The sequence below is a fragment of the Geotrypetes seraphini genome, chromosome 2 (assembly GCF_902459505.1).
Source record: "Geotrypetes seraphini chromosome 2, aGeoSer1.1, whole genome shotgun sequence".
Taxonomy (NCBI): domain Eukaryota; kingdom Metazoa; phylum Chordata; class Amphibia; order Gymnophiona; family Dermophiidae; genus Geotrypetes; species Geotrypetes seraphini.
The window spans coordinates 90400765-90428664 of NC_047085.1; the positions used below are offsets into that span (position 1 = coordinate 90400765).

The 27900-nt window shown below is 43.7% G+C and overlaps 1 protein-coding gene across 2 annotated transcripts in view; it reads left to right on the forward strand.

Annotated features, from left to right (window-relative positions):
- MRPS28 (mitochondrial ribosomal protein S28) overlaps positions 1–27900 on the forward strand; it is a 282541-nt gene that overhangs the window by 235784 nt on the left and 18857 nt on the right. The window contains exon 4 of one of the 2 annotated variants that reach the window (XM_033933284.1): positions 1510–1684. The exons of the other annotated variant lie outside the window; for it this stretch is intronic. Coding sequence (XP_033789175.1) covers positions 1510–1684 — 175 coding nt within the window. The remainder of the gene's footprint in view (positions 1–1509; positions 1685–27900) is intronic. 2 annotated transcript variants of the gene reach the window in all.

Sequence of the window (27900 nt, forward strand, 5' to 3'; positions counted from 1 at the left end):
GTGCAGTGGCAGATACTAAAGAATGCCTGTGGAAAGAAAAGTCTAAAACCTCTCCAAAGGGGAAAGTCTTTAAACTGTGCCCTTCATAGAGGAATGCAAACCCCAGATTTAATTACCCTTTTCCTATTCAGCTCAGACAGGCTGGCTTGTTCAGCAGGACATATGGTGTGAGTGCTTGGTGTGGTGGTGAGCAGCCATGGTAAAAGGCTGGAACTAGTGCCAGAGTTCATAGACATCAGACACAGTAAACTTCCTGAAATTAAAAGAAAAAAAAAACCTCCCCCACTAAACAGTATAGACTATATTAATTGCAAGAGTGCTTGTCTGAAACAATTCTTTTTCACTGCATGGCAAAAGGTTTACATGTAGAATATAAAATCTCTGAAAATCCTTGCTTACAGCCATTTTCATTTAGCTAAAGAATGGATAGAGAAAATGAAATGGCACCATGTTTCATGCTTTGTTAATTATTGCAGAAGATGAAATTACTGCTGCCTTCAAATCTAGGAACAGTTAACTGCATAACCATTAGATTCCAGTAGTCGAAAATAATTAAGGGCTCAATTTACTGTATATACTCGAATATAAGTCGAGACCCCTTCCCCCTCCAAAAGTAGGAAGAAAAAAAACTATATATATATATATATATATATATATATATAGTTGACTCGAATATAAGTCGGGTGGCTTAATATTCAAGTGCCCTGCCCTGTCAGGCTCTTCACCCAGCACCTTTCCTTCCTTCCCCCATCATACTTTGCACCCTCCCAGGCTCTGCCCCCTGCCCCCCTCCCTGCCCTAGCCTCATACCTCATCTACCGATCCCCAGCTCGATAGTTAACAAGCAAACACGCATTTCATCATCCGTTATCTGCAGTTGTTCTTTTTTAAAAATTTAATTTCAGTTAGAACAGAAAATCCAAATCTGCAAAGATAAGATCCAAACTCTAACAAAGCCTTGATTGTTTTGTTGCTCAAGTTAGGACCAATCACGTCAAAGAATGATGATTGTGTGGGTGGTTGTATCTTTATGCACCCAGATACTCATAACATTGACAGACTCTTGTGTATGCAGTCTATCCTAGTATATACTTATGAAGGGAATTTTTCATAATAAAGTAAAATTGTGGCACACAGTTGAGAGACACTGGGCTATTCTTTATAGATGACGGGGGAGAGAAGGGTTCTGAGCTTATCAATACAAAAATTAAGGAAAAAGTAGCTATCCTTGGCCTCTCTATAAATGCAATAGTTGGGGAGTTAGCATATCATGAACCTTTGTTGGGAGTGAGGGATGGGAGCTTTTGCGAAATGGCAAGGAATTGTCCTCTCTCTATATATAAATACAGATGATGATAGAAAGCTTTGGTCTTAAAGGGGAACAAGGAACTATTTCTGACCTTTTGGGAGATGCTAAGTGTCCCTGACCTCCCTATTTAAAAAATGTAGCATGTGCACAGACTGGATAGTAGTTTCCCTCTCCCAATTCTTCTCTTACTATCTCCGCAGGTGCCAAGGCCTCCCCTCCGGAGGAAGCCGCACTGTATTTCTTGCTGCTGCATCAGAGAAGAACAAGAGCTGGAGCGTGAGGGGGCAGGGCGTCGAGTATAGGTTCTCCAGTCACCCGGTGCGCAACAGCTCACTTCGCACACTGAAGCGGTGGCGACAGCGCGCACACATCTACGTAAGCCGGCCGGGGATGCCTCACAGCGCCAGCAAAATGCTGTCCCAATTGCCGCATGGGGAATGGCGGGTCCGAGACGTGGGATGCTTAGAAAATAATAGTATCCGTTCTTACAACCATATTAAGACACTCACCATGCTGCTTGCTGGGATTAGCAGATGAGTCTAGGTCAGATGAGTCTAGGTCAGGGAGTCTAGGTCAGGGAGGGGGCAGGGTTCAAAGCCTGGCGGCGGCGGCTGGGAATAATTCTGGGAGGGGGTATTGGCTTGAATATAAACCGGGACCCCCATTTATGGGCCAATATTTTGGCCCAAAAATCTTGGTATATATTTGAGTATATACGGTATGCCTTGTGTTTGAGCTCTGGAAAATCAATATCTTGGTATATTTGGGTATGCTGAATAGAACTGTGATATAAGGTCTATCTAATATTCAAAGTTATACGTTCACCAGCAGCCTGTGTGTTGTATTGGTTTTCTGGAATACACTATCAAAGGCCATGCTGTGGTTGGAACACAAAAACATATAGCTGTATGCATAAGCCAGCAAGGAAGAATTTTGAATATAATTCTAAGTAAATAAAGGATGATATAGAGAAGTAAGTTAGAAACATGAGTTAGAATAATGCAAGATTAGGAGTTGGTTGGTTTATTGTAGACAACTGTAGCGGTATATGATAAAATTTGAAGTACAGGCAGTCCCCGTGTTAAGAACGGGTTCTGTTTTTTAAACCGTTCTTAAGTTGAATTTGTATATAACTCTGATCCTAGTATTCTTTCCACCTCTTTGAGGCCTCTCTTGCATCCATTTCCTTCCATCCCACTGTTCCCTCTCCACCACCACATCCAGCATTACTCTCTTCTCTGTCTTCCCCATGCATCTCTACCTCACTCCTCTCCCACCACCCTGTCCAATAATTCTCTCACCCTCCCTATGCCCAAAAATTATCCTCTTTCTTCATTTTCCCATGTGCACCATTTCTCTTTTTCTCTCACTCAAGACACTCAATTTTACCTTTCTATTTCCTTCCCCACCTCAGCATCTCTTTCCCTCACTCCCTACATTCTTCCATCCTACATCCTCCATTCTGTGTCCCAAGTTCCTGCCCTCTCCCTCCTTCCATCCTTTGTCCAAAGTTTGAGCTCCCTCCCTCCTGTGTCCCAACATGCCCTTCTCTCTCCCTCCATTCTATGCCTCAAGTGTTTACCTTCTGGCCGGCTCCCTTCGCCTTCCAGCCGCAGTCGTTTCTCTGCATAAAGCTGCAGGCAGTGGCTCCTACACGCATCCCGTGGCTGAACCATAAGCTTTCCCTCTGATGTTGGAGGAAGCTCTTTCCACATCAGAGGGAAGGCTTCCAGCTCAGCTGCAGAACACGCGTAATAGCTGCTGCCCATAGCTCTGTGCAGAGAAACAACTGCGGCTGGAAGGAGGAGGAGCCAGCCAAAAGGTAAACACCCGCTGGTGAGAGGCACGTACTTGGAGTACAGAATGTAGGGAGGGAGGGAGAGGGGTGCATTGGGATACTGAAGATAGAGCAGGATCCCCATTCATAAGTACGAGTCCAGTGTAAGTCGGATGTTTGTAAAACGAGGGACTGCCTGTACAATATTTTAAATTTCAATGTGTATTTCAATATGTATTGTGTGGTGGTAATATTTTTGTTTTATGCTAGATGAATACTTTGGATATCATTCTTTGTATTTATTTTATAGCTCTTGTTGCATGCCTTGAGTATTTATAGGAAAGTGTGGAATCAGAAATGCATTATTAACCTAAAACTGTCTCTTGTCTCATATTGCTTTCACTTTCTATCTTACCTTATGTTTCTCTATAAAATACTAGCACAAATCCTGCAAAAATTGTGCCTAGATTGTGAATGTTGTTTAAAGTATTAGGTCAAAGTACTTAAGTAAAGGTAAATGCATAGTTTGATACTTAAGTAAAAGTATAATGGAAAACAAATTAAAATTTGTTCAAGTCAAAGTAAAAAAGTGCCTAAAATAATACTTATTGAGTAAAAAAGTAGAAGTACCGCAATTACAATGTCATCAAGACTTACTACATCTTTTTATCAGGACTTACTACAAGCTTCAGCTTCATCTGCACTTTAAAGTGACCCAACTCATCTAATCAGTTCAAACACAGGCTATAGGCTATATTCATTACACAGTAAAATGTAAGATGAAATGGTCCATTGATTGCGTGAAGAGGTTTGCAGTAGCAAAATCCTGTTCCTGGTCTTGCTGTTTCATTTGGTTTACTGAGGAATTGTCATTTACATCTCCCTTTCACTTTACTTTACTTTTAACTGCAGACATCAAATGTAATGTAAAGATTGACAAAATTATTACTTCAGTAAAGGTAACATAGTAATACAGTAGATGATGGTAGATAAAGACCTGAATGGTCCATCCAGTCTGCCCAACCTGATTCAATTTAAATTTATCTATTTCTGGGCAAGAATCCAAAGCTTTGTGCTTGTGTTCCAAATACTGAAGTCTCTGTCAAAGCTCACTTCAGCCCATCTACACCATCCCAGCTATTGAAGCCCTCCCCAGCCCATCCTCCACCAAACGGCCATATACAGTCTGCCCAGTACTGGCCTTAGTTCTTCAATATTTACTATTATTTTCTGATTCTAAATCCTAGATCATTCCATGCTTTTTTGAACTCTTGTCACCGTTTTCCTCTCCACTACCTCTCGGGAGCGCATTCCAGGCACCTACCACCCTCTCCGTAAAGAAGAATTTTCTCACATTGCTCTTGAGTCTCCCACCCCTCAGCCTCAAATTATGCTCTCTGGTTTTACCATTTTCCTTTCTCTTGAAAAGATTTTGTTCTACGTTAATACATTTCAAGTACTTGAACGTCTGAATAATATCTCCCCTGCCCCTCCTTTCCTCTAGGGTATACATATTCTGTTCTTCTTTACAAGACCAGTAATTAGTTACATTTACTTAGTTACTATGCAACACTACAAAGTACATGCTCATTTTATGAATGGAAATCTTGACTCCACCCATACTCCTCCCCTGAGCATGCCTACTCCATAAGCTGCATTCAATCTGGTGGACCACACCATCCTACTACAAATTTTGGACACAATAGGTATCACAGATAAAGTGTACTCATGGTTTGAAGGATTCGAAAAATCAGAACCTTGTTCCAACCCATGTGGCGTACCCCAAGGATCTTAACTGTCCCCTACTCTCTTCAGCCTCTACACTGCCTCCCTCAGTGTCCACCTGGACAAACTATGCCTAACTTTCTACAGCTATGCAGATGACATAACCATTCTCATACCTTTTGGTCAACTAAAGCCCTCCATGACAGACACACTACACCAGGGGTGCCCACACTTTTGGGGCTTGCGAGCTACTTTTAAAATGACCAAGTCAAAATGATCTACCAACAATAAAATTAAAAAAAAATACTGTACGCATAGAATTGTCAATTATCATTCCTATTCCGGGGTTTTTTCAAAGAGGTCAAAGCAGATGACTCTATGCACTGTCACCTCAGTAATAACCATACAAAAATAGACAAATACCCACCCCCTCCCTTTTTACTAAACCACGATAACAGTTTTTAGCGCAGGGAGCTGCGCTGAATGCCCAGCGCTGCTCTCGACACTCATAGGCTCCCTGCGCTAAAAACCTCTATTGCGGTTTAGTAAAAGGGGACCATATTGTAAAATATAGACAGCAGATATAAATTCAGACACATTTTGATCACTAAATTTAAAATAAAATCATTTTTCCTACCTTGTCTGGTGATTTCATGAGTCTCTGGTTGCACTTTCTTCTTCTGACTGTGCATCCAATCTTTCTTCCCTTATTTTAGCCTGTTTGCTTCCTCTCCTCCTGACTTCATTCCCCACCCCAAACGTTTTCTTCTTCTCTCCCTGCCCTCTCTTTCTTTCTCTCTTCATGCCCCTTTCTTTTTTTCTGTTTCTCTTCTTTCCTTCTGTCTCCCTGCCTGCCCTCTTTCTCCCTCCCTGCCCTCCCCCAAGCCACTGCCGCCGGATAACAGGCCCCCAAAGCCGCCCGCCGCCGGCCAAGCTCTCCTTGCTTCGGGCGCACCAGCATTCCTCTCCCCGACGTCAATTTTGCCTTCGGAGAAGAAGTTACGCTGGCCAGAACTTCCTCTCTGAGGCAGAATTGACGTCGGGGAGAGAAAGGCTGATCGGCCCAAGATCGACCTATTGGGAGAAATGCTGCCGGGTCCTGCCTTTGAGGAAACAGAAAGTAGGCAGGACCTGGCAGCAAGAAGAGCAAATCGCAAGCTTCACTGACCAGTCTCCCGCTTTAGCGCGCGAATGGGGCTCTAACATGTGCGTGCCAGCTTCCCTTCTCTCCCCCCCCTCCTGACATAACTTCCGGTTTCAGAGGAAAGAGAAGGGAAGCCAGTACAAGCGCACGTTAGCCCCCGGAGCATAAATTCTCCAAGCCGTTTTTTTTTAATGTTGAGCAGCGGAGGCAGCAGCAGAATTCAGGAGCAGGCCAGTCAGGAGGGGAAAAAAGAGAAGGGAACCCGCTCTGCGATCGACTGGGGTCGCCTGAGCGAGCGACCTGTCGATCGCGATCGACGTGTTGGGCACCCCTGCACTACACCAAACACTTGAAACAGTAGCGACTTGGATTAAAGATCACAAACTGAAATTGAACCCAGACAAAACAAAATTCATCCTCCTCGAAAATAACAAAACCATAACCAACATAAAAATCAATGCAATCAATTACCCCATACAACCCACCCTAAAACTACTAGGAATAACAATAGACAGATGCTGAACCATGCAATCACAAATCAATAAAATAATACAGAAATTATTCGCTGTTATGAGAAACTTAAGACAAGTTTGAAAATTCTTCGAGAAAACACAATTTCAGCTCATAGTACAATCCCTAATACTAGGACTACTAGACTATTGCAACATCCTCTATCTCCCATGCCCTGCCACAATAACAAAACAATTACAAACAATTCAAAACACAGCGCTAAGACTCATCTACTCTTTGAGGAAACACGACCACATTACAGAGGCATACCTCAACTCACACTGGTTTCCAATCCCAGCAAGAATACTATTCAAATTCTATTGTCCACTATTTAAGACTTTAAACGGAGACAGCCCAACCTACCTGAACAAGCACCTCATCCAAAACACCTCAACCAGGCTTAGGAAAACTCACACCCCATTCACACACCCTTCAATCAAAGAAGTTAAATGGAAAAAAAACTATATGATGGCCGCCTAGCCACTAAAGCAGCAAAACTAGACAACCAAACCTTCAACCTACTGATGACGACCCCAGACTATAAAACATTCAGAAAAGAAATAGACTATACTTTTCAAGAAATTCCTGAAAAAGACTTAACATCACAAGTTTCCTTCTATCATCCCACTGACTCTCCAACCTCCCAAAAAACCTGATCTACTCTTTATTTTCCCTGAAAAGGACCAGATATCTTTTTGTAACCCACCCTCTTTAACTCTTTTGTAATCCGTCATGAACCGCAAGGTAATGGCGGAATAGAAATCTCTAATGTAATGTAATAAGCATTCACATGCTGGTACCACATATATTTTTAGGTGTGCCATAATGTTTAAGAAGCCTTTTACATATTTTAATCAGTGTTTTGGTACCAGGTCAAAACAGCCCTGACAAAATAGCTCACACAAATAGGCTCAAACACAAAATAGCCCTGACCAAAATAAAACCTGTCGGTATAATCCCATACAAATGAGCCCCTGACAAAAAAATGAAGTACTTGCTCATGGCTAGTCTTAAGACAGAGGTGCCCCTTCCAGGTCCAGACAACAGCTGTCTACTCCCCACTTCAAATCCAGTGTCTCTTCCTCCCTCCAGACTGGAGGAGAGAAGGCAACCAGGGTGGGGGTTGGAAAAGAGGAGGAGAGATGCTGGACCCACAGATGGAGAGAGGGTGTTATGTCAGATCATGGGAGAGGGGCAGGGATAGAGAGGGAGAAATGCTGGACCCAGGATGTGGGAGGAAGGGAAGAAGGGGGGAGGGATGGGTAAGTATAGAGACAGAGACACAAGGAAATGCTGGAAAAGAGGTGGATGGAGACACTGAGAAGGCAGATGTGGAACAGGGACACAGGAGACATGCTGGACAGGACAGATAGAGACACAAAAAGAAGACAGATGGCAGATCATAGTATATCATACAATTTCTTATATCCCACAAATTTCTACAAGGATTCAGTAAAGCTTACAATAAGATTTTTTTCAGGGATCCAGCCCAATTACAGTAAGGATTTGGATTTACAACTGGATGGTGATCATGGAAAGAGAAGAAATGTCAAGGGCTATTTTGGCAGGGTTATGTCGGGATGCCCAGTGCTTTACATGCAGTTTTCAAGTAATTTTATAAACCATTTTTGAACCCATATAGAGTAAGGAACCCTTGCTCACGTGATCTGTCATCATGATCACATATACTGTTACAAATAGCATGGCTCCAAGAAAAACCATAGAACTTAAAATATATCAAAGTACACATTTAGTACAAGACACTCAGGACTTCAAGATGCTCATGTATGATAGCATTACATAAAACTACAGTAAAGTCTAAAAATCTGGATACCAGAAATCCAGACATCCAAGAATCCAGACCCTTTAAAATTGCAATCTGGACTGTCCAAGAATCCGGACTTGGAGCTTTTACAGTAAATGTCACAAACAGGAAAAAGTGAACATTCAAAAATAAATTTTATAGTAAAATACCTATGTTTTCGGTTACTCTCCTAATATGATCTAATTCAGTGAGACATAATACAGTCGAACCTTGGTTTGCGAATAACGTGATTTGCAAGTGTTTTGCAAGACGAGCAAAACACTCGAGCAAACTTTAACTTGCAAACTGAGCATTGACTCGATAAGCGAGCTGACACAACCCCACCTCGGGAACTGGCTTCACTTCTCCCTCGAGGCCACCGGTGCTGTTCCCTCCCTTTGCGACCAAGATCAGTGCTGCTGTCCACCTCCTCCCCCCACTGACCAGAAGGCCTTGAGCATGCGCAGATGATCAAGGTCCTGCAGCAGCCCAGCATAGAACCAGCGGCAGTCACTTTAAGCTCCGGTGCACGGATAAGAACAGGGCTGGTCAGTGAGGGGAGGAGGTAAACAGCAGCACTAATCTCGGTCGCGAAGGTAGGGAGCAGGGCCGGTGGTCTTGGGGGAGATGCGAAGCCAGTTCCCAGGGTGGTCTCAGGGGATAAGGGGGGGTCAAAGTGGAGGACAGCAGTGGAAGAAGTGTTGAACCAGAAGAAGGGATATGGGTCTGGGGGAGGGAAGAGGACAGATGTATTGATCATCCGAGTTGCCATTATGGACTATGGGGAACTTTGCTTTGATATACGAGCACTTTGGATTATGAGCATGCTTCTGGAACGAATTATGCTCACAAACCAAGGTAGCATTGTATTTAAGTTTCTTTTGCATGTTTTCCTGTAAACATGCTTATTTTGATAATTTTATTTATTAGGATATATTAACCACTATTATGAAGAGATTCACTCAAGACATATTCTATATTAGTGAATAAATCAACAAAATTGGCTTGTTCATCTCTTCTTTATTCCCACGACAACAAGAGGGCATCCGTTGAAAATCAGGGGCGGGAAACTACGAGGTGACACCAGGAAATTCTTTTTCGCTGAAAGAGTGGTTGATCGCTGGAATAGTCTTCCACTACAGGTGATTGAGGCCAGCAGCGTGCCTGATTTTAAGGCCAAATGGGATCGGCACATGGGATCTCTTCACAGGGCAAAGGTAGGGGAGGGACATTAAGGTGGGCAGACTAGATGGGCCGTGGGCCCTTATCTGCCGTCTATTTCTATGTTTCTATGTTTCTATATTCCTTAAATTTGCCTGAGAATCTGGAACATCTGAAAATCCAGACAGACCCAATCCCCGAGCAGTCTGGATTTTTGGACTTGTACTTTATCCTTTTCAATACTGCACCTTATACATAGATTTCCATATATCTATTCCAACTTACAAGACTTTCTATCATATAGCTACATTCATTTCTTGTACAATATACATATCACGCTGCACATAACTATTCCTTGAAGAAATTATTCAACATAGTTGTGAGCATGGACGAATGAAGGCCTAATAATATAGGTATAAACATTTCCTGTAGTTCTCATAAATGTAATATAGAACAAAGAGTGGAAATGTCCAATAAACCTGGTGAATTCAATCTTCATAAAGAGTCCTTTATTCATCCAGAAAATCAATGACCCGACATGTAGATGTTTCAGCCTGAACGGCCTGCTTCAGGAGTCTCAAATTCTTCTGAATGTGGGAATCTTAAATATAAAAACTTCCTTGTCGTTCGTTTTATGTTGTGGCTATTTGTAGAAGAAATAGCTGCTGGCAGAAAAATGTACACATTGCTCGTTTATTCATAACTGTGTAATATCTATAATCTGTGACTTCCATAAACAAAAATGAGAAGATTATAACGCTAACTCTGTATTTAACACCATTACGGAAGTTCACGTAAATGGCTCTGAATTGACTCCCCAGAGATTAGTAGCGGTATAGAAGTTTTCAATAAACAAGCAATTCACCAAAGTCTCACGAATGGGTCACTTGACCATGATTGCTATATCATGGCAGATTGTTCCACCACATGCTGGGAAAAACCTAAAAGCCTTTCACTGATAATGCATGATAGTTTCTACACTGTTGTGGGCCAAAGGCTCTCCTCATTTCCTTTTAACACTGGAAAAGGTTCCCCTCTCTCCACATTGCCTTGTGGAATTGCTGACAAGATCTCTCTCTTTGTTCTGGCTTTGATTTTATTTTTTTATATAGTTTTCCCTTGTTTAGATTATTTTAGTTTTGGAAGTTTCACTTCCTTAATGAACTGATCTGTATTTCTTTTTCCTACGATGACTATTGTTAGCAGGCTGCTCAGTTTTTTCTTTTGTTTGAACTATGAACTAGCTAAAATGTTGCATGGAAATTTGGGATTTCACTTTTTCAGTTTTCCTCATTATGTCTGAGAAGCAGATTAGTGGCTTCAAGCTCAGTTGCAGTTGAAAGAGACGATTTTCATCTCTGTTTTGACATTTGTTACAGCTAAAAATGACTTGGGCTGTGGCATCTGCATAAGGATGAAAAACCCAACAATTCCACAGTGAATGGAAAGACCAAAAAGCAAAAGAGACTGTGGAAAAGATGTTCTTGATGCAGGCATTTATTCAGGCAATTAAAGTCCACAAATGCATTTACCTTCAATACTGAGAGCTCAATATATCTCTATTGGGAATAATATAAGAAATTCAACACCGACTGATACGGCTAGAGAGGAGGATGTTCAGACGAACTTAACTAATTTTCTGGAAAACTCCTTGGAAGTAATTACAGCGAGATCTACCCTCATTGTGACATTTGCTCTGGAATTTGATAGGGACTTAGGACTAGATTCACTAAGCCCACCAACCGTGTCCCGACCACTTTGCGACCCCGACCCGATTCACTAACCTTCCTCCCGCACCCAATCTGCGTATACAAATGAGGGGAAATGGCATGCAAAGTAGGAAGGGCCTTGATTCACTAAACAAATTCAGGAACACCGACTGGGCTGGCCGATCAAAGAAGAAGCAACTGCTGAGGACCAGTCATTCACGTCCTTTCCTGCTCTCTGCTGCCCTGAAATCCCAGCCCTGAAGCCCTGAAAAAACCCTGCTATCTGCCACCCTGCCTCTTTCCTGCTCTTGCCACCCCTGACTTTTCTCTTGCCACCCTGACTCTCCTGCTCTCCTGCCCTTCCTTGAAGTGCAAGCCCATGGTTTTAACCCATGGGTTTAAAGCAAGGCTGCACTATGGCGTGTTTTGTTCTGTTCCAGAACATGCCGCAGTGCAGCCCCGCTTTAAATCCATGGGTTAAAACCACGGGCTTGCGAGTAAAAAAGTAAAAAATAAAAAAGCAAAATTTTGTTCACGGACAGCAAGCGTATGTACAGACCATCTACAGGCAAAAAAGATGGTCTACACATGCATCGGGATCGCTCTGCAGTGATCCGTGTCATCGGTGTGGGGCATACCTCCAATTGCCCCCATTTGCATGAGGACGTGTTGTGGATCAGTCAGCCAGCCGCGGAACGGATCGCCCATGGAGCGGTAAGGTTAGTGAATCTAGCCCTTACTTCTTCTGACTTATTTTAGACACATTATTGAGCAATTCCTAGGTTCCAGACATATCTCAAGTGACACAGAAAAGATGGAAAAACTTTTTGGCATATAGGCCTAGAGTCCATGCCTTTGATGCATCCTTCATATTGAAATTTCATGCAAAATGTTTTGTGATTTTTTAAGTGGAAAAAATTACCTATTTTTTTTTAACCTAAGCAATTGTTAGACTTTATTGTGGCCAAAGAAGGGGGAAGAGTAATGATTAGGCCACTAGTCTCTCCTATAATTTAAAATGAACCAGCTGCCAATTTCTACTCTTGTCACTGCTCCCTTGTATTGAAAAAGGTTCCCCCCCCCCCTTTGTTTTATTTCCTTGACTTGGTCTCAGATATTGCGGACTAATATCAAAGGGTGATTTCTTTCACTGTAGAAGTTTTAGCTGGCAGGGGTTTATTTCTAGATCTGTATTCAAGTATTACCGTATTTCCCCATATATAGGCCGTGGCTTATACATGGGTTTTACAAACCCATGTATGAGGCAGAGCCTAGTTAAATGGGGTGACCTATAAACATTTTTTTAATCATCCTCCCACCCCTGGTACCTTTTTCATAAGCCCCCTTGCTGGCACGCAGCTCGGGTCTCCAGCGGTTTAGGGCAGCCGCAATCTTTTCGGCAACCGTCTTGCCCCCGCACCACTTCTTGAGTGGCTGAGGTCAGTTCTCGCGAGTCCCATGAAAGCTGACGTCAGCCATTCAGCGGGTGGTGCGGGGGCAAGCCGGATGCCGAAGAGATCGTGGCTGCCCTGCACTGCTGGAGACCCGAGCTGTGCGAAAACGAGGAGCTTATGAAAAAGGTACCGGGGTGGGGGGGTTGAATGGAAAAGGCAGGGGAGGTACTGGAAGATAAACTGCGGTTAATACCATGGGACGGCTTATCTTCTGGTTTCTAAACATAGGTCACCCTTTTCTGCTGCCTATACCTGGGTGGAGAAATACGGTATATGCTTTTCTGTATACCGTAGTATAATATTTGATAAAAATAAAATTATAAAAAGTCCACAAATGCATAGAACAAAAAATGATCCTATACGGTCCGTGTTTTGAAAGACAAGTCTTCCTCATGGGTCCTAATTGAAATTGAAAGATGGAAAATCAACATATGCCCAGACTGAAAGCTGTGCTTAAAACTCTGCACTTGTATCAAAACGGCATCAAATGCTCTCTGTCACCACCACTGATTTTACTGATTGGGAAAGAGCTCCCATGTTCCCTCCCAAGTCCCACTGCTTCTCGATGACTCTCACGACTTCTGCCCTGTAGTTGGGATATCCCCCACAAAAGAAACATCGCAGGGCTCCACTAACTTAGCCGCAACTATTTCAGGGCACGGTGGAGGAACAGTCGCCAGAGGGGAGAGTGAAACGTCCCAATACAATTCCTCGACTCCTCTTCTTGCCGAGGACATGCCGGTTAGTCCTCCAAAATCAACCTGGAAACTCCCAGGTAAAGTGATGAACTCAAAAATAGAATGCTGCGTGGGGGGGGGGGGGGATAGATGTCTAAACCACAGGGGGTTCAGCATGGATGCTTCCCTTGCGTTTTGTGTGGGGCATAGCAGCTTGTAAGCAACTTTGAGCTCCTCTTAATGATCTCTCGCAGAGACACCGACATGAAGTTGCCGCCTTTTTGGGCTCTCTCTTTGGAATGTAAAGTTCTGAGCATGAATGTGCCTTCCCTTACCCCATAGTCGTTTCAGCTTCTCAGTTTTATTTTTTCATTGCATCTTTCCAACATCAATTTATGGCTCTTATAACCTAGATCAGTGGTCTCAAACTTGTGGCCCGGGGGCCACATGCGGCCTGCCAGGTACTATTTTGAGGCCCTTGGTAAGTTTATCATAATCACAAAAGTAAAATGAAACCGTTTCTTGATCATATGTCTTTTTAGCTATAACTGACAATATTATTATTAAGACTTAGCCAAAAGGAAAGATTTATAAACTATAAAGAGTTGTACCTCATGCAAAATTGTCATTTCTTTAATAAGACAGTAACTATTTTTTTCTGAGGCCCTCCAAGTACCTACAAATCCCAAATGTGGCCCTGCAAAGAGTTTGAGTTTGAGACCACTGACCTAGATGTTAAGACGATGTAATCTGAACTTTTGGTTTCTCCAAATATATGTATAAAACCTTTGGGCCTTCTAAAAATAATCTACCATAAGATCTTTTTAAATAGAGAAGGTTTGCCATCTTGGGTTGAGGACAAAGAGCTAGACTGTTAAGATTCACTTTAGTGCAGTTGGTGTTTGTCAACTTTTGAAAACTCATTTTTCTGCTCATTCATTTTTACACTAATTGTTCCCTACATTGAGCAGAATATATGATTTTGTTGAGACAGTTTATAATAAAATGTCTAGTAAGTTACCTTTAATTATTTTTACTCTTGTTTGCTGGTAAGAACTATGAGATTTGTGTGTTTTAAAGATTATATATGTTGAATTGTGAGCCGCTTTGGCTAAAAGCGGAATATAAATGTTTTAAATAAATAATCATATAGCTGAACACCCCATTTCAGAATCATATGGAGCTTGCTTCACTTGCCAATCCTCCCAGGTTGTCATGGGATATCAATGTGGTTTTCACCTAGCTGATGGATGCTCTGTTTGGGGTTAAGTGCTTGAGTCTGCAATCTCAAAGGTTGGATTTTTCTTTTGTGGCAGTCATTTCAGCTAACAGTAAGAGTAAGCTCTAGGCTCTATTTGTAACTTATTTGCCTTCAGCTAGATTTCCTCATATTAAAATGTTGATTTACACACTTTACAATTTCTGCTTAAGGTAGTATTGGATTTACATGTTAATGAGTGAGTTATCTTTTCAGTGTTTTCTCAAAGCTGCATCTCAATAAAGAAATCTCTTTATTCCCTGAGCTGTTTTTAGATGTGCTGCCTTCTACTAAAATCCATAGAAAGTCCACCCAGCTCAACCTTAATAGCCCTGTGATTGAAGTGCAAAAGTACATAATTAAGAACATAAAAATAGCCATACTTAGAAGAAAAAATAGCTGACGCTAAAATGGAGAGACAAAACATTGTGATACTTAAAGGTGAAGGAGAGGAATATATAGAAGCCGATAAGGCTGAATTGCTTAACATATACCGTATTTTTCGCTCCATAAGACGCACCTGACCATAAGACGCACCTTAGATTTAGAGGAGAAAAACAAGAAAAAAACCCATTCTGAACCAAATTCTCCCTGCCAGGCTCTGTACCCAAACCCCATAGTCCTTGTCAGGCTCTGCACCCTGTCCCCTCTCCCTGCCAGGCTCTGTACCTTATCCCCTCCTCTGATGGTCTAGTGGTAGGCTGGGGCAGGGACAGGGCATAGAGCAGGCAGGTCTAGTGGCAGGCAGGCCTAGAGACAGGCAGGCAGGCCCCATACCCCCCACGTACCTTAAATTATTCCCCCATTTCCCCTATGTACCCCCCAGTACCTTTTTTTAATCATACCCCCCATACCTTTAAAAATCCCTCCCTCCCTAGATGGCTGTCTTGGTATTTTAAACATCCCCCACCCCATCCCCTGGCACCTTTTAAAATCCCTCCCTAGATGGCTCTCTTAGTATTTTAAACATACCACCCCGGTACCTTTTAAAATCCCTTCCTCTCTCGTTATCTGTCTCCTCTTATTTCCCAGCCAGCGGTGTGGAGGTCAGAAGAGTGTGGCGGTCAGGAGCAAAGCTTTCCACGCTCCCGCTTGGGCCCGCACTGCTTTCTGAATGGCTGCGATCAGTTCTCATGGGACTCGTGAGAACTGATCGCAGCCATTCAGAAAGCAGCGCGGGCCCAATTGGGAGCGCGGAAAGCTTTGCTCCTGACCGCACCGCTGGCTGGAAAATAAGAGGAGACGGCTAGCGAGGGAGGGATCACGCTGGACCACCAGGTCATTTGTAACAAGGCGGGCGGGCAGCAGTGAGCGGGCGGGGGTTGGGGTTTTAAAAGGTGTGGCGGCGGTGGGCGTGCAGGGGGTGGGGTATTTTACAAAGGTGTAGCAGGTGTGGGGTGGTGCAGTGGGCGGGGTGTTTTAAAAAGGTGCAGCGGCGGGAGGGATGTTATTAAACAGTACGGGGGGGTAATTTTATTGTACCTTCGCTACATAAGATGTACCGAGATTTCCACCCACTTTTGGATGGGAAAAAAGTGTCTTATGGAGTGAAAAATACGGTATTTCTGTTCTGTGTTCACAGCTGTAGCATCAAGAGTGGACTGCAGAAGACAAGCAAATAGGGTTGGAGGTGTGGTTAGACCTTGATCAATTTTCAGAGGATTGTGTTTGGGTGGACAAAGTTATGGGGCAAGATGGCGTACATACAAGGGTACTGAAGAAACTTAGTGAACTTCTGACGGCTTCACTGGCTGACCTTTTCAATGCTTCTCTAGAGTTGGGAGTACTATTGAAGGACTGGAGAAGGGCGGATGTGATTCCTCTCCACAAAAGTGGAAGTAAGGATGAAGTAGGGAACTAAATACGTGCAAGTCTGATTCTGCAGTAAGTAAATTAATGAAAACATTTTTAAAACAGAGAATAGTGACGTTTCTGAAATCTAGTGATTACAAGATCCAAGGAAACTTGGATTCACTAGAAGCAGGTCTTGTCAGACAAACCTGATCAATTTCTTTGACTGGGTGACCAAAAAATTGGACAGAGGGAGTAGACTAGATGTGGTCTATTTAGATTTTAGCAAAGCCTTTGACAGTGTTCATAAAATTGTCTAATAATTAAACTGAATGCCCTCAGTATGGGCCCCAAAGTGACAGACTGGGTAAGGAACTGGTTGAGTGGAAGGCGACAGAGGGTAGTAGTCAATGGAGATTGTGCTGAGGAAAGGGATGTTACCAGTGGTGTGCCGCAAGGTTCAGTTCTTAGTCCTGTTCTTTTTAACATTCTTGTAAGCGATCTTGCTGAAAGGCTTTTTGGTAAGATTTGCCTTTTTGTGGATGATGCAATAGAGTAGACATCCCTGATGATATGGATAACGTGAGGAAGGACCTAGCGAAAGTTGAGGAATGGTCTGAAATTTGGCAGCTAGGATTTAATACTTAGAAATGCAAGGTCATGCATTTGGGCTATAAAAACCCAAGGGAACAGTACAGTTTAAGGGGTGAAGAACTTTTGTGCATGAAAGAGGCGCAGGACTTGGTTGTGATAGTATGTGATAATCTTAAGGTGGGCAAATAGGTTGAAAAGGCAACAGTGAAAGCTAGAACCATACTTGGGTGCATAGGGAGAGGAATGGCCAGTAGGAAAAAGGAGATATTGATGGTCTTGTATAAGATTCTGGTGAGACCTCATTTAGAATATTATGTACAATTTTGGAGACCACACCTTCAATAAGATATAAACTGGATGGAGTTATTCCAGAGGAAGATTACTAAAATTGTCAGTGGTCTTTGTCATAAGGCATACAGAGACAGAATTAAATATCTCAATATGTATACTTTGGAAGAAAGGCAGGAGAGTGGGAGATATGATGCGTTTTAATAACTTTGAATGGTTTTGTGTCATCTGCAAATTTAATCATCTTACTTGTTCCGAGTTCCAGTTCATTTATAAATCTGTTAAATAGCACTGGTCCCGGCATTCCATTATTCAACCTCCTCCATTAAGAAATATGGCCATTTAAGCCTACACTCTGTTTTCCATCCAGTAACCAATTCCTAATCTACAACAGAACATTGCCTTCTATCCTATGACTTTTAATTTTCTCAGATGTCTCTCATGAGGAACTTTGTTGAAAACTTTTGAAAATCTAGATATACTGCATCAACTGATTCACCTTTATCTACATGTCAATTCATACATAAGAATAGCCTTACTGGGTCAGACCAATGGTCCATCTAGCCCAGTATCATCATGTCTTCATGGTGGCAAATCCAGATCACAAATACTTGGCAAAAATCCAAATAGTAGCAACATTCCATGCTACCAATCCAGGGCAAGCAATGGTTTCCCCCATATCTGCTTCAAAAGCAGACTATGGACTTTTCCTCCAGGAACTTGTACAAACCTTTTTTAAAATTATCTCCATTAACTCTTCTTACCATATCCTCTGACAGTACGTTCCAGAGCTTAACTGTTCTGTGAGTGAAAAAATATTTCCTCCTATTGGTTTTAAAAGTATTTCCCTGTAACTTCATTGAGTGTCCCCTAGTCTTTATAATGTTTGATGGTGTAAAAAATTGATCTACTTGTACCCGGAAATGAAGCAAATTGGCGAGGCAAGACTTTCCTTGGCTAAACCCATGCTGACTCATTAAACTATGTTTATTTGTGTTCTGTAATTTTATTCTTTATAATAGTTTCCACTATCTTAACTGGTACTGAAGTCGGACGTACTGGTCTGTAATACAGACCACTCCTGGATCCCTGGTCTGTAACACAGATCACTCCTGGATCCCTTGGAAGTGGCTAGAGAGAGGTGGTGGAGAGTAAAACTGTGACTGAGTTCAAAGAAGCGTGGGATGAACACAGAGGATTTAGAATCAGAAAATAATATTAAAATATTGAACTAAGGCCAGTACTGGGCAGACTTGCACGGTCTGTGTCTGTATATGGCCGTTTGGTGGAGGATGGGCTGGGGAGGGCTTCAAGGACTGGGAGGGTGTAGATGGGCTGGAGTAAGTCAGAACAGAGATTTCGGCAGTTGGAACCCAAGTACAGTACTGGGTAAAGCTTTGGATTCTTGCCCAGAAATAGCTAAGAAGAAAAAATTTAAAAATTTAAATTGAATCAGGTTGGGCAGACTGGATGGACCATTTGGGTCTTTATCTGCCGTTATCTACTATGTTACTATGCTAGCAGGTTGTGTCTCATTCTGTTATTTCCAGATAGGTCAGAACAAAGAGGGGCATGTCAAAGGCCATAAAGTTACTTGACTATTCATATAAGATGTACCTCCATTGAGGAAATCTACAAGGTTATGGCATGGAATTCAGTCCACCTATTCAACTTCATGTACTGGTTTTTCAACAGGATAGTAGATTTTGGCTGTTCATTCTCTATGCCATCTTTGAGGGATGGAGCATAACTTCATCGCTTATAGGAGCCCATTTTTTAAAGAAAGCAAAAGGTTGAAAAGGGGGGTGGGATCCCCCCAACAAAAATACTGTCCATCCATTGGCAGTTCTTATAGTTTCTCTTTTTATTCTGAACACAATCCATAGCTAAGGAGTCTCATATATGATTGTGGCAAACTGCTTGTCTTAAATTTTTTTTAAAAAAAGGTTTCCTGAAGACAGCAATTCACCAGTCACATAATCTCTTCTCTTGCTTTTGGAATTGTTTTCTCCTTAGTCAAAGCTGTTATACAAAATTGAGGAGAGCTGCAGGGCATGACAACATGGGAATAACTGCACATGAACAGTGAATGGAGCTTTCCAGAAAGCTCTGTAAGAATCCATTCAGAGCCAAACACAGACCTGTGATTCTTGTTTGTGACTTGTCTTCAGAAAATACTTGTTACATGCAAATTGGTTTTACTACTATAGCCCTCTGACTTCCACAATAGAAGTGTTTAAGGTGTTCACTAGTATAAATATGTTTGGTAGAACATTACCTTTGAGACTAATTTTGAAAATGGGTAAATAACTATTTTTTTTTTTTTTTAAATCAATTTTCTCATTGGATCTTTAAACTTATTGGAACTATCCCACTTTCTGAAAATAACTATCATAACAATAAAAAAAAGTATTACCTTATTTCCTTTGTTTTATTTCTATATATTACCTTGAAAATAACTAAATACCGACTTTGTTTTTGGATTTTACATAAAGCTTCTACCTTAAACACAGGATAGCCCTGGGTTGGTTTTTTTTTTTTTAAGGATTAATGCTTTGGTGCCTAGATATAATGAGGGGTTTTATATATGATTACCACGCCTGCGGCAGCCTATCATTTGCCCTTCCTTCTTCACTTGGCTGATGGGAACCACTGCAAGTAGTATTCATGTTTCCGCTTTCTCTGCACCTTCTATTGATCTTTTATGCTAAAATTCTCTAGCTGTAGGGAACAGCTGTCACAAAAGACAATACCCAGCCTCTCATAGACTGACAGTTGTGTCACATGCCATAGGTTGATGTTCTTTAGTACACTTTTATAAGCAGGTGCGACATGACTGAGAAAACTTTCTTTAATAATTGGATTAGGCATAATTAAAGTATCTTAGGCTTGTGTTTGTATTACATTACCTAAGCAGTAGTTAAGGTTTATGGCATCTGTGCCACAATTTAGCTTCAGTCTTTTTTTTTTTTTTAACAAATATGTGCCTCTAAGGCAGTGGTCTCAAACTCGCGGCCCAGTAGCCACATGCGGCCCGACAGGTACCATTTTGAGGCCCTCGGTATGTTTATCATAATCACAAAAGTAAAATAAAACAGTTTCTTGATCATATGTCTCTCTAGCTATAAATTGCAGTATTGTTATTAAGACTTAGCCAAAAGGAAAGATTTATAAACTAAACTAAACTAAACCTGGGTTTTATATACCGCACCATCTCCACGAATGCAGAGCTCGGCACGGTTTACAGGAAGAAGGATGAGAGAGGAACTACAGTGGAGAGATTAAAGAGTTAGGTGTAAAGGGGGAAGGTGAGAGGCCTAAGAGGGGGGAAGTGTTACAGTTTTGAGAATAGCCAGGTTTTTAGGTGTTTGCGGAAGAGTTGGAGGGAGCTTGAGGTTCGGAGTGGGGAGGTGAGGTTATTCCAGATCTCAGTGATTCTAAAGGGGAGGGATGACCCAAGTTTGCCTGCATGGGAAATACCTTTTATGGAAGGGAAGGATAGTTTAAAAATTTGGGAGGATCTGGAGGAAGTAGGGGTTGGGGAGTTCCAGGATAGAGGGATAACGGCAGGAAGGATGCCATGTAGGATCTTGTAGGCCAGACACGCACATTTGAAGTGGATCCTGGGGATTACTGGGAGCCAATGGAGCTTAGACAGGAGTGGTGAGACGTGATCAAATTTACTTTTCGCGAAAACAAGCTTAGCTGCGGCGTTCTGAATCCGCTGAAGTCTGTGGAGGCTTTTCTTGGTTAGGCTGAGGTAGATAGAATTGCAATAATCCAATCTGGAGAGGATGATGGATTGTACTAGGACTGCGAAGTGTTTTTGGTGAAAATAGGGTCTGACTTTCCTTAGCATGTGAAGGCTGAAGAAGCATTTCTTCACCAGGGATTGGAGATGTTCGTTGAAGGATAGAGAAGAGTCTAAGGTGACACCCAGAACTTTGCTTGAGAACTCGAGCTGTAATGGGGGGCCGGAGGACAATGGGATGGAGGAAGGTAGATGGTCTAATTTTGGGCCGAGCCAAAGGAGTTTTGTTTTGGACTCGTTTAGTTTCATATGCATTGTGAATGCCCAGGATTGGAGGTTCTTTATGCATGAGGATATGTTTGTGGAGAGATTAGTGAGGTTCGAGTCGGTCTCAAGGAGGACGAGGATGTCATCAGCGTAAGTGTAAAGAGTTTCAAGGGGGGATAGTTGGAGTAGTTTCAGGGAGGACATGTAAATGTTAAAGAGGATTGGGGAGAGGAGTGAGCCTTGTGGGACATCACAAGTCGGGGTCCAGGGGGAGGATGAGGTGCCGCTCATGTTAACCATGTAAGAGCGGGAGCGCAAGAATTTGGAGAACCAATCAAGAACTATGGAGCTAATGCCTATCTCGGAGAGTTGGAAAATTAGAATGTCGTGGTGGACAACTTCAAAAGCTGCGGAGAGGTCGAATTGTAGAAGGACAGCAAACTTGTTACGAGAATGCAGTTGCTGAACCTTAGAGATTAGAGAGGCCAATAGGGATTCAGTGCAGAAGTTGGGTCTGAAGCCATATTGGTAAGGTAAGAGGATGGAGAATCTTTCTAAGTAGGAAGAGAGCTGGGTAGATATGATAGACTCGAGCAGTTTGGTGAGGAGAGGGATATTTGCTATTGGACGGTAGTTGGATGGTATGGAGGGGTCTAGGTCAGTTTTTTTCAGTAAAGGGGTCAATGCGATGTGTCCCATTTCAGTGGAGAATAGGCCTGATAATAGGGCAGAATTTATGAGTTTGGTAAGAGATGTGATGGCCTGTGCAGGGATTTTCTCAAATAGGTAGGAGGGAAATGGGTCCAGGATGCAGTTGCATGATTTTAACTTGAGGCAGAGTTTAAGGGTCTGAGAATCAGATATGAGCTCGAAGACAGTCCAGGATCTGTCGGCAGGGATGGGGTTGAGAGCAGCTAGGGTGGGGTTGGGTTCAGGGGGCACCAGAGAATTGTAGGAGATTGCGGGCGGGAAGGAGCGCCTTAAGGTAGAGATCTTATCATTGAAGAATTTTGCTAGGACCTCGGCTGAAGGAGATGAGGGAAGAAGGGTGGAGTCATTTTTAGTGGTTAGGGAGCGCCAAATGTTGAACAATGTGCCATTCTGGTTTTTGGATTTGGAGATCTTGTCTCCATAGAAGTTCTTCCTTGCTTTTTTTAATATTGAGTTGTAGAGTTTGATATTGACTCTCCAGGCCTGTCTGTCAGATGAGGATTTGGATTTTTTCCATTTTCGCTCTAAGGCTCGACATTTTTGTTTCAGGTCTCTATGGAGTGGAAGGTACCAAGGGGCTTTATGGGGATAGGTGATGGATTTAGTGGTTTGGGGGGCGAGGGAGTGGTAGGTGGACTTGGAAAGGGCGATCCAGTTGTGCCAATTGTTTTCAGAGTCTGCAAGCTTGGGAATGGAGGGGAGGAGGTTGAGGAATTTGGTCCAGAACAGATCGCTCGAAATTTTTTTCCGGAAGGTAATAGAATTGGGGGATCGGGGTGGGGATCCCAGATGAGACATGAAGATGGGGAGGCAGAAGGCCCCTAGGAGATGGTCTGACCACGGGATGTGTTCCCAACGGGTGTCTTCGGCAGACGTTTTATAAGCGGTGAGGTAGAGGAACTGGATGAGGTTTAGGGTGTGCCCTTTTTCATGGGTAGGAGCGGATGTGGGGGGGGGAGAAACCTAGGGAGATGAGGAAGTCATTGAATTCTATCGTGTTCTTGCTGGTGGAGTCATCAAGGTGGAGATTAACGTCTCCGATGATTAGTACCGTATTTTCACGCATATAACGCGCGCGTTATTCGTGTTTTTACAAACCGTGCATAACCTTGCGCGGTATACGCGTGAGCGCGTTGTACAAAATTTTTTTTACATAGTTCCCCCCGACGTCCGATTCACCCTCCCCACGCAGGACCGCTCGCACCCCCACCCCGAAGGACCACTTGCACGCGCTCCCACCCGCACCCGCATCCCCACCCTGAAGGACCGCTCGCACGCACTCCCATCCGCACCCGCACCCCCACCCTGAAGGACCGCTCGCACGCACTCCCGTCTTCTTGCCCCAGCCAACCGCGGCACCCCCGACACGATCGGGGCAAGAGGGAGCTCAAGCTCTCTTGCCCCGCCGACTCCCCAACTCCCCGAAACTGCCGCGGTTGGCTGGGGCAAGAGGGCTTGAGCTCCCTCTTGCCCCGATCGTGTCGGGGGTGCCGCGGTTGGCTGGGGCAAGAGGATGGGAGTGCGTGCGAGCGGTCCTTCGGGGTGGGGGTGCGAGCGGTCCTGCGTTGGGGTGAATCGGACGGGGGGGGGGGATCGGGTTTTCAGGGTGGGGACAGGACTTCAAGGGGGAGAGGAGAATCGGGGCGGGCGAAAGGAGAGTCGGGGTGGCCAGAGGAGAGTCGGGGCGGGCGAAAGGAGAGTCGGGCGGTGACGGGAGAGTGGCTGTTTCCTCCGCCACGGTCCTGCCCCCTCCTCTGACGTCAGAGGAGGGGCGGGACCGCGGCGGAGGAAACAGCCAAAGCAAGCAAAGATCGCTGGCATCGCGCAATTTTGTTGCAGGCTGTTTCTCCAGGGCAGTAGCGTACCAAGGGGGGGGGGCGGGGGGAGGTCCGTCCCGGGTGCCGCCTTAGGGGGGGTGCACAGCTGGCCCGGCCCCTATTGCGCTCCTACCCTCCCAGCGAAAGCAGCATCGGAGCCATTACCGAAAAAGGTAATGGCGCCAGGCCTTGGAGCACCGAGGCAGACCGCTTCTCCCCCCTCCCAGCCGAAACCCCGCTGACCATCCTATCTCTCCCCCCCCCAAGTGAACCTTTCCGACCCTCCCAGCGAAAGCAGCAAACCTCCCTCCAGTAGCGTCGGTTTTATCCTCCCTCTGCCGCATCACTGATGACGTCATCAGTGACGCGGCAGAGGGAGGAGAAAGCCGCGAAGGAGGTTTGCTGCTCTCGCTGGGAAGGTCGGAAAGGTTCACGGGGGGAGATAGGAGGGTCAGCGGGGGTTCGGCCGGGAGGGGGGAGAAGCGGACTGTCTCGGTGCTCCATTACTTTCTTCGGGCAGCAGCAGCGTTTACAATTCGCTGCTGTTGCCGGCTTCAGGCCTTGTTCTCTGCCGGGTCCTGCCTACTTCCTGTTTTCATGAAGACAGGACCCGACAGAGAGGAAGGCCTGAAGCGGGCAACAACAGTGAATTGTGAATGCTGCTGCTGCCCGATGAAGTTCAGGACATCGGGGAAGGAGCAGGGAGAAATCGGCTGCTGGCTTGGGGGTGAGGGTAGGGAAAGAATCGTGGAAGTGGAGAAATTGGAATGATGGCTTTGTGCGGGCTAGGGGGAGAGAGAAAGAAAGGAAAAAATAAAGAGGGGGGCCAGGGGGAGAGAGAAAGAAAGGCAGAAATAAAGAGGGGTCAGGGGGAGAGAGAAAGAAAGGCAAAAAGAAAGAGGGGGACCAAGGGGAGAGAAAGAAAGGCAGAAATAAAGAGGGGGTCAAGGGGGAGAGAAAGAAAGGCAGAAAGAAAGAGGAGGGCCAGGGGGAGAGAGAAAGAAAGGCAGAAAGAAAGAGGGGGACCAAGGGGAGAGAAAGAAAGGCAGAAATAAAGAGGGGGTCAAGGGGTAGAGAAAGAAAGGCAGAAATAAAGAGGGGGCCAGGGGGGAGAGAGAAAGAAAGGCAGAAATAAAGAGGGGGGCCAGGGGGAGAGAGAAAGAAAGGCAGAAATAAAGAGGGGAGCCAGGGGGAGAGAGAAAGAAAGGGGGGGGCAGGAGAAGAAAGAAGAAGGACCAGAGACTCATGAAATCACCAGACAAAAAAGTAGGAAAAATGATTTTATTTTCAACTTAGTGATCAAAATGTTTCCGTTTTGAAAATTTATATCTGCTGTCTATATTTTGCACTATGGCCCCCTTTTACTAAACCGCAATAGCGTTTTTTAGTGCAGGGAGCCTATGAGCGTCGAGAGCAGCGTGGGGCATTCAGCGCAGCTCCCTACGCTAAAAACTGCTATCACAGTTTAGTAAAAAGGGAGGGGGAATATTTATCTATTTTTGTATAGTTGTTACTGAGGTGACATTGCATAAAGTCATCTGCCTTGACCTCTTTGAAAACCCGCGGAATATAAATGATAATTAACATTTTCTCTGCGTACAGCGTGCTTTGTGTTTTTAAAATTTTATTGTTGGTAGATCATTTTGACTTGGCCACAAAGGTAAGGGGGAGGGAGGGAGGGGAGCTGCTGAAAGACATCTAGTAATCCTTGCAGGCTTGACTGTGCAGGGAATTATTTTTGTAAAATCATGTTTTGTTATGTGACTGGCATTATCTAGACTTTAATTTCTATGAATGAATAGAATGAAAATGATATAAAATTACTTGCTTGTTTTTATGTGCGTGCGCTGAAGGAAAGTGGAGAGAGAGTGGGCTGAGGATGCTGAAGAGAAATGGGGAAGAGAGTGGGGAGAAGACGCTGATTTATAAATTGACAATTGTACAGAATATTGTTTCTTTTTATACTTTAATATAAACAATTCAAGGCTTGTGTGGATGGAATCAGGTGGTTTGCGGGGATGGGGACCGAGCTTACGGGGATTAGTCCAATAAAATGGTATTTTTTTATTTCTCATTATTTGTTTTATTTTTATTTGTTAATTTGTAAAGTGATGATTGTTATGTATCAGTTTTTTCAAATTTACATCTATTGTCTTTATATTTTGCACTGTATTAGAGGACATGTGTTACTGTTTTTTGTGGTGTTGCATTGTATCCAGGGTCTGGTTTCTTGGCGGATCAGTTTAACTTTTGCCTACATATTTCTATTTTTAGTTTGTGATTATTCCATTTTGGGCGAGGGTGTATCTCTGTTCTGTGTGTATGAAAAGAACACAGTTTTCAGTTGGCATTGACTACAGGATCAATTGACTGCGGGATCTGGCTTGTTTAGTTTTACAATGTATGTGTTGGTGTTCTAGTGCTCACTGCAGTGTTTAAGATGCAGCCTTTTCCTAGGTACACTCTTGTGGTGCGATGTGTAGATTGTTACTAAAAATCATATTTTTCATATAGATGGGGGGGGGTGTCAAAAAATGATGGGCCCCGGGTGCCACATACCCTAGGTACGCCACTGGTGCATGCAAATAGATCTCATTCATATTCATTGGGGAAATCCTGAAAACCCAATTGGATTCTGGCCCTCGAGGACCGGAGTTGCCCATGTCTGGGTTAGGGGCTTGTAACAGTTTTCTTTATACCCAGTCAGTTCACCAAAAACCTTTCATCTAAAATGGAGTCCTTTTGTGTCTTAGCTCCCTCTCTGGAATTTCCTTTCCCAACAGTAGAGGGATAAAAACACTTATCCTAGTTTTAAGCTGGGTATAAAATACTTCTCCCCTATATACAAAGCCACACAGCAACAGCACCGAAGCCCATTAATTCCCAATGGGCTTTGGTACGATTATCACGGGCCATCGTAGTAATTGGCTTTGTAAAATTGAGCCTTGGTTATTCTCACTGATTCATGGCAGCTGTTAGGGTGGTTCTGAGTTTAGATAGATGCTACCCTTCCCTCATATGTCTTCCAGGTGGTTTCTGCAACAGATTGTAACTTCTTCCATTTTCTTTTTACCTGTTGTCTCTAAGTCTTACCCGATGCTAGATGCCTGCTTGGCTTTTTATTGGTAAACTGTCATGATGTATTTAGGAATGACAGTATGCCAAATCAGTAGGTTCAAATTCAAATTAGCCCCCACTGATTGCAAGGTTGTTTTTTGTTGCAATTAGTAGGCATACACTACTTCCATACTGACAAGAAAGGAAGTTAGAGCCCCTGGAGAGAGTCCAAGTCATCACTAAAAATGCAGTGCCTAAAGGTGCAATTCCAGGTGCACATACAGTATAACAGTTTCTGGAAAAAAACAGCTCTCTGTGGGCCCTTTATCAAAAACTTTTATTATAGCAACTCAGTGATGAAGGGACAAGGGTGGGCCCCAATCATGGAAAAACTCTGAAGGTGGCAAAACAGGTAGAAAGGTGACTGTTAAAGCCAGGAAGATGTTTGGATGCATAAGGAAAGGAATGGCCAGTAGGAAAAGGGAGGTGATAATACCATTGTATAAGTCTCTGGTGAGGCCCCATTTGGAATACTGTGTGCAGTGTTGGAGACCACAACTTCAAAAAGTTATAAAGAAGATGGAGGCGGTCCAGAGGGATTATACAAAATTGGTTATTGGTCTTTGTCATAAATAAGAACATAAGAAATGCCGCTGCTGGGTCAGACCAGTGGTCCATCCTGCCCAGCAGTCCACTCACGCGGCGGCCCTCAGGTCAAAGACCAGTGCTCTAAATGAGTCCAGCTTCACCTGCGTACATTCCAGTTTAGCAGGAACTTGTCCAACTTTGTCTTGAAACCCTGGAGGGTGTTTTCCCCTATAACAGACTCCGGAAGAACGTTCCAGCTTTCCACCACTCTCTGGGTGAAGAAAAATTTCCTTATGTTTGAACAGAATCTATCCCCTTTCAACTTTACAGAGTGCCCTCTCATTCTCCCTACCTTGGAGAAGGTGAATAGTCTGTCTTTCTCTACTAAGTCTATTCCCTTCAGTATTTTGAACGTTTCGATCAAGTCCCCTCTCAGTCTCATCTTTTCAAGGGAGAAGAGGCCCAGTTCCTCCAATCTCTCACTGTACGCCAACTCCTCCAGCCCCTT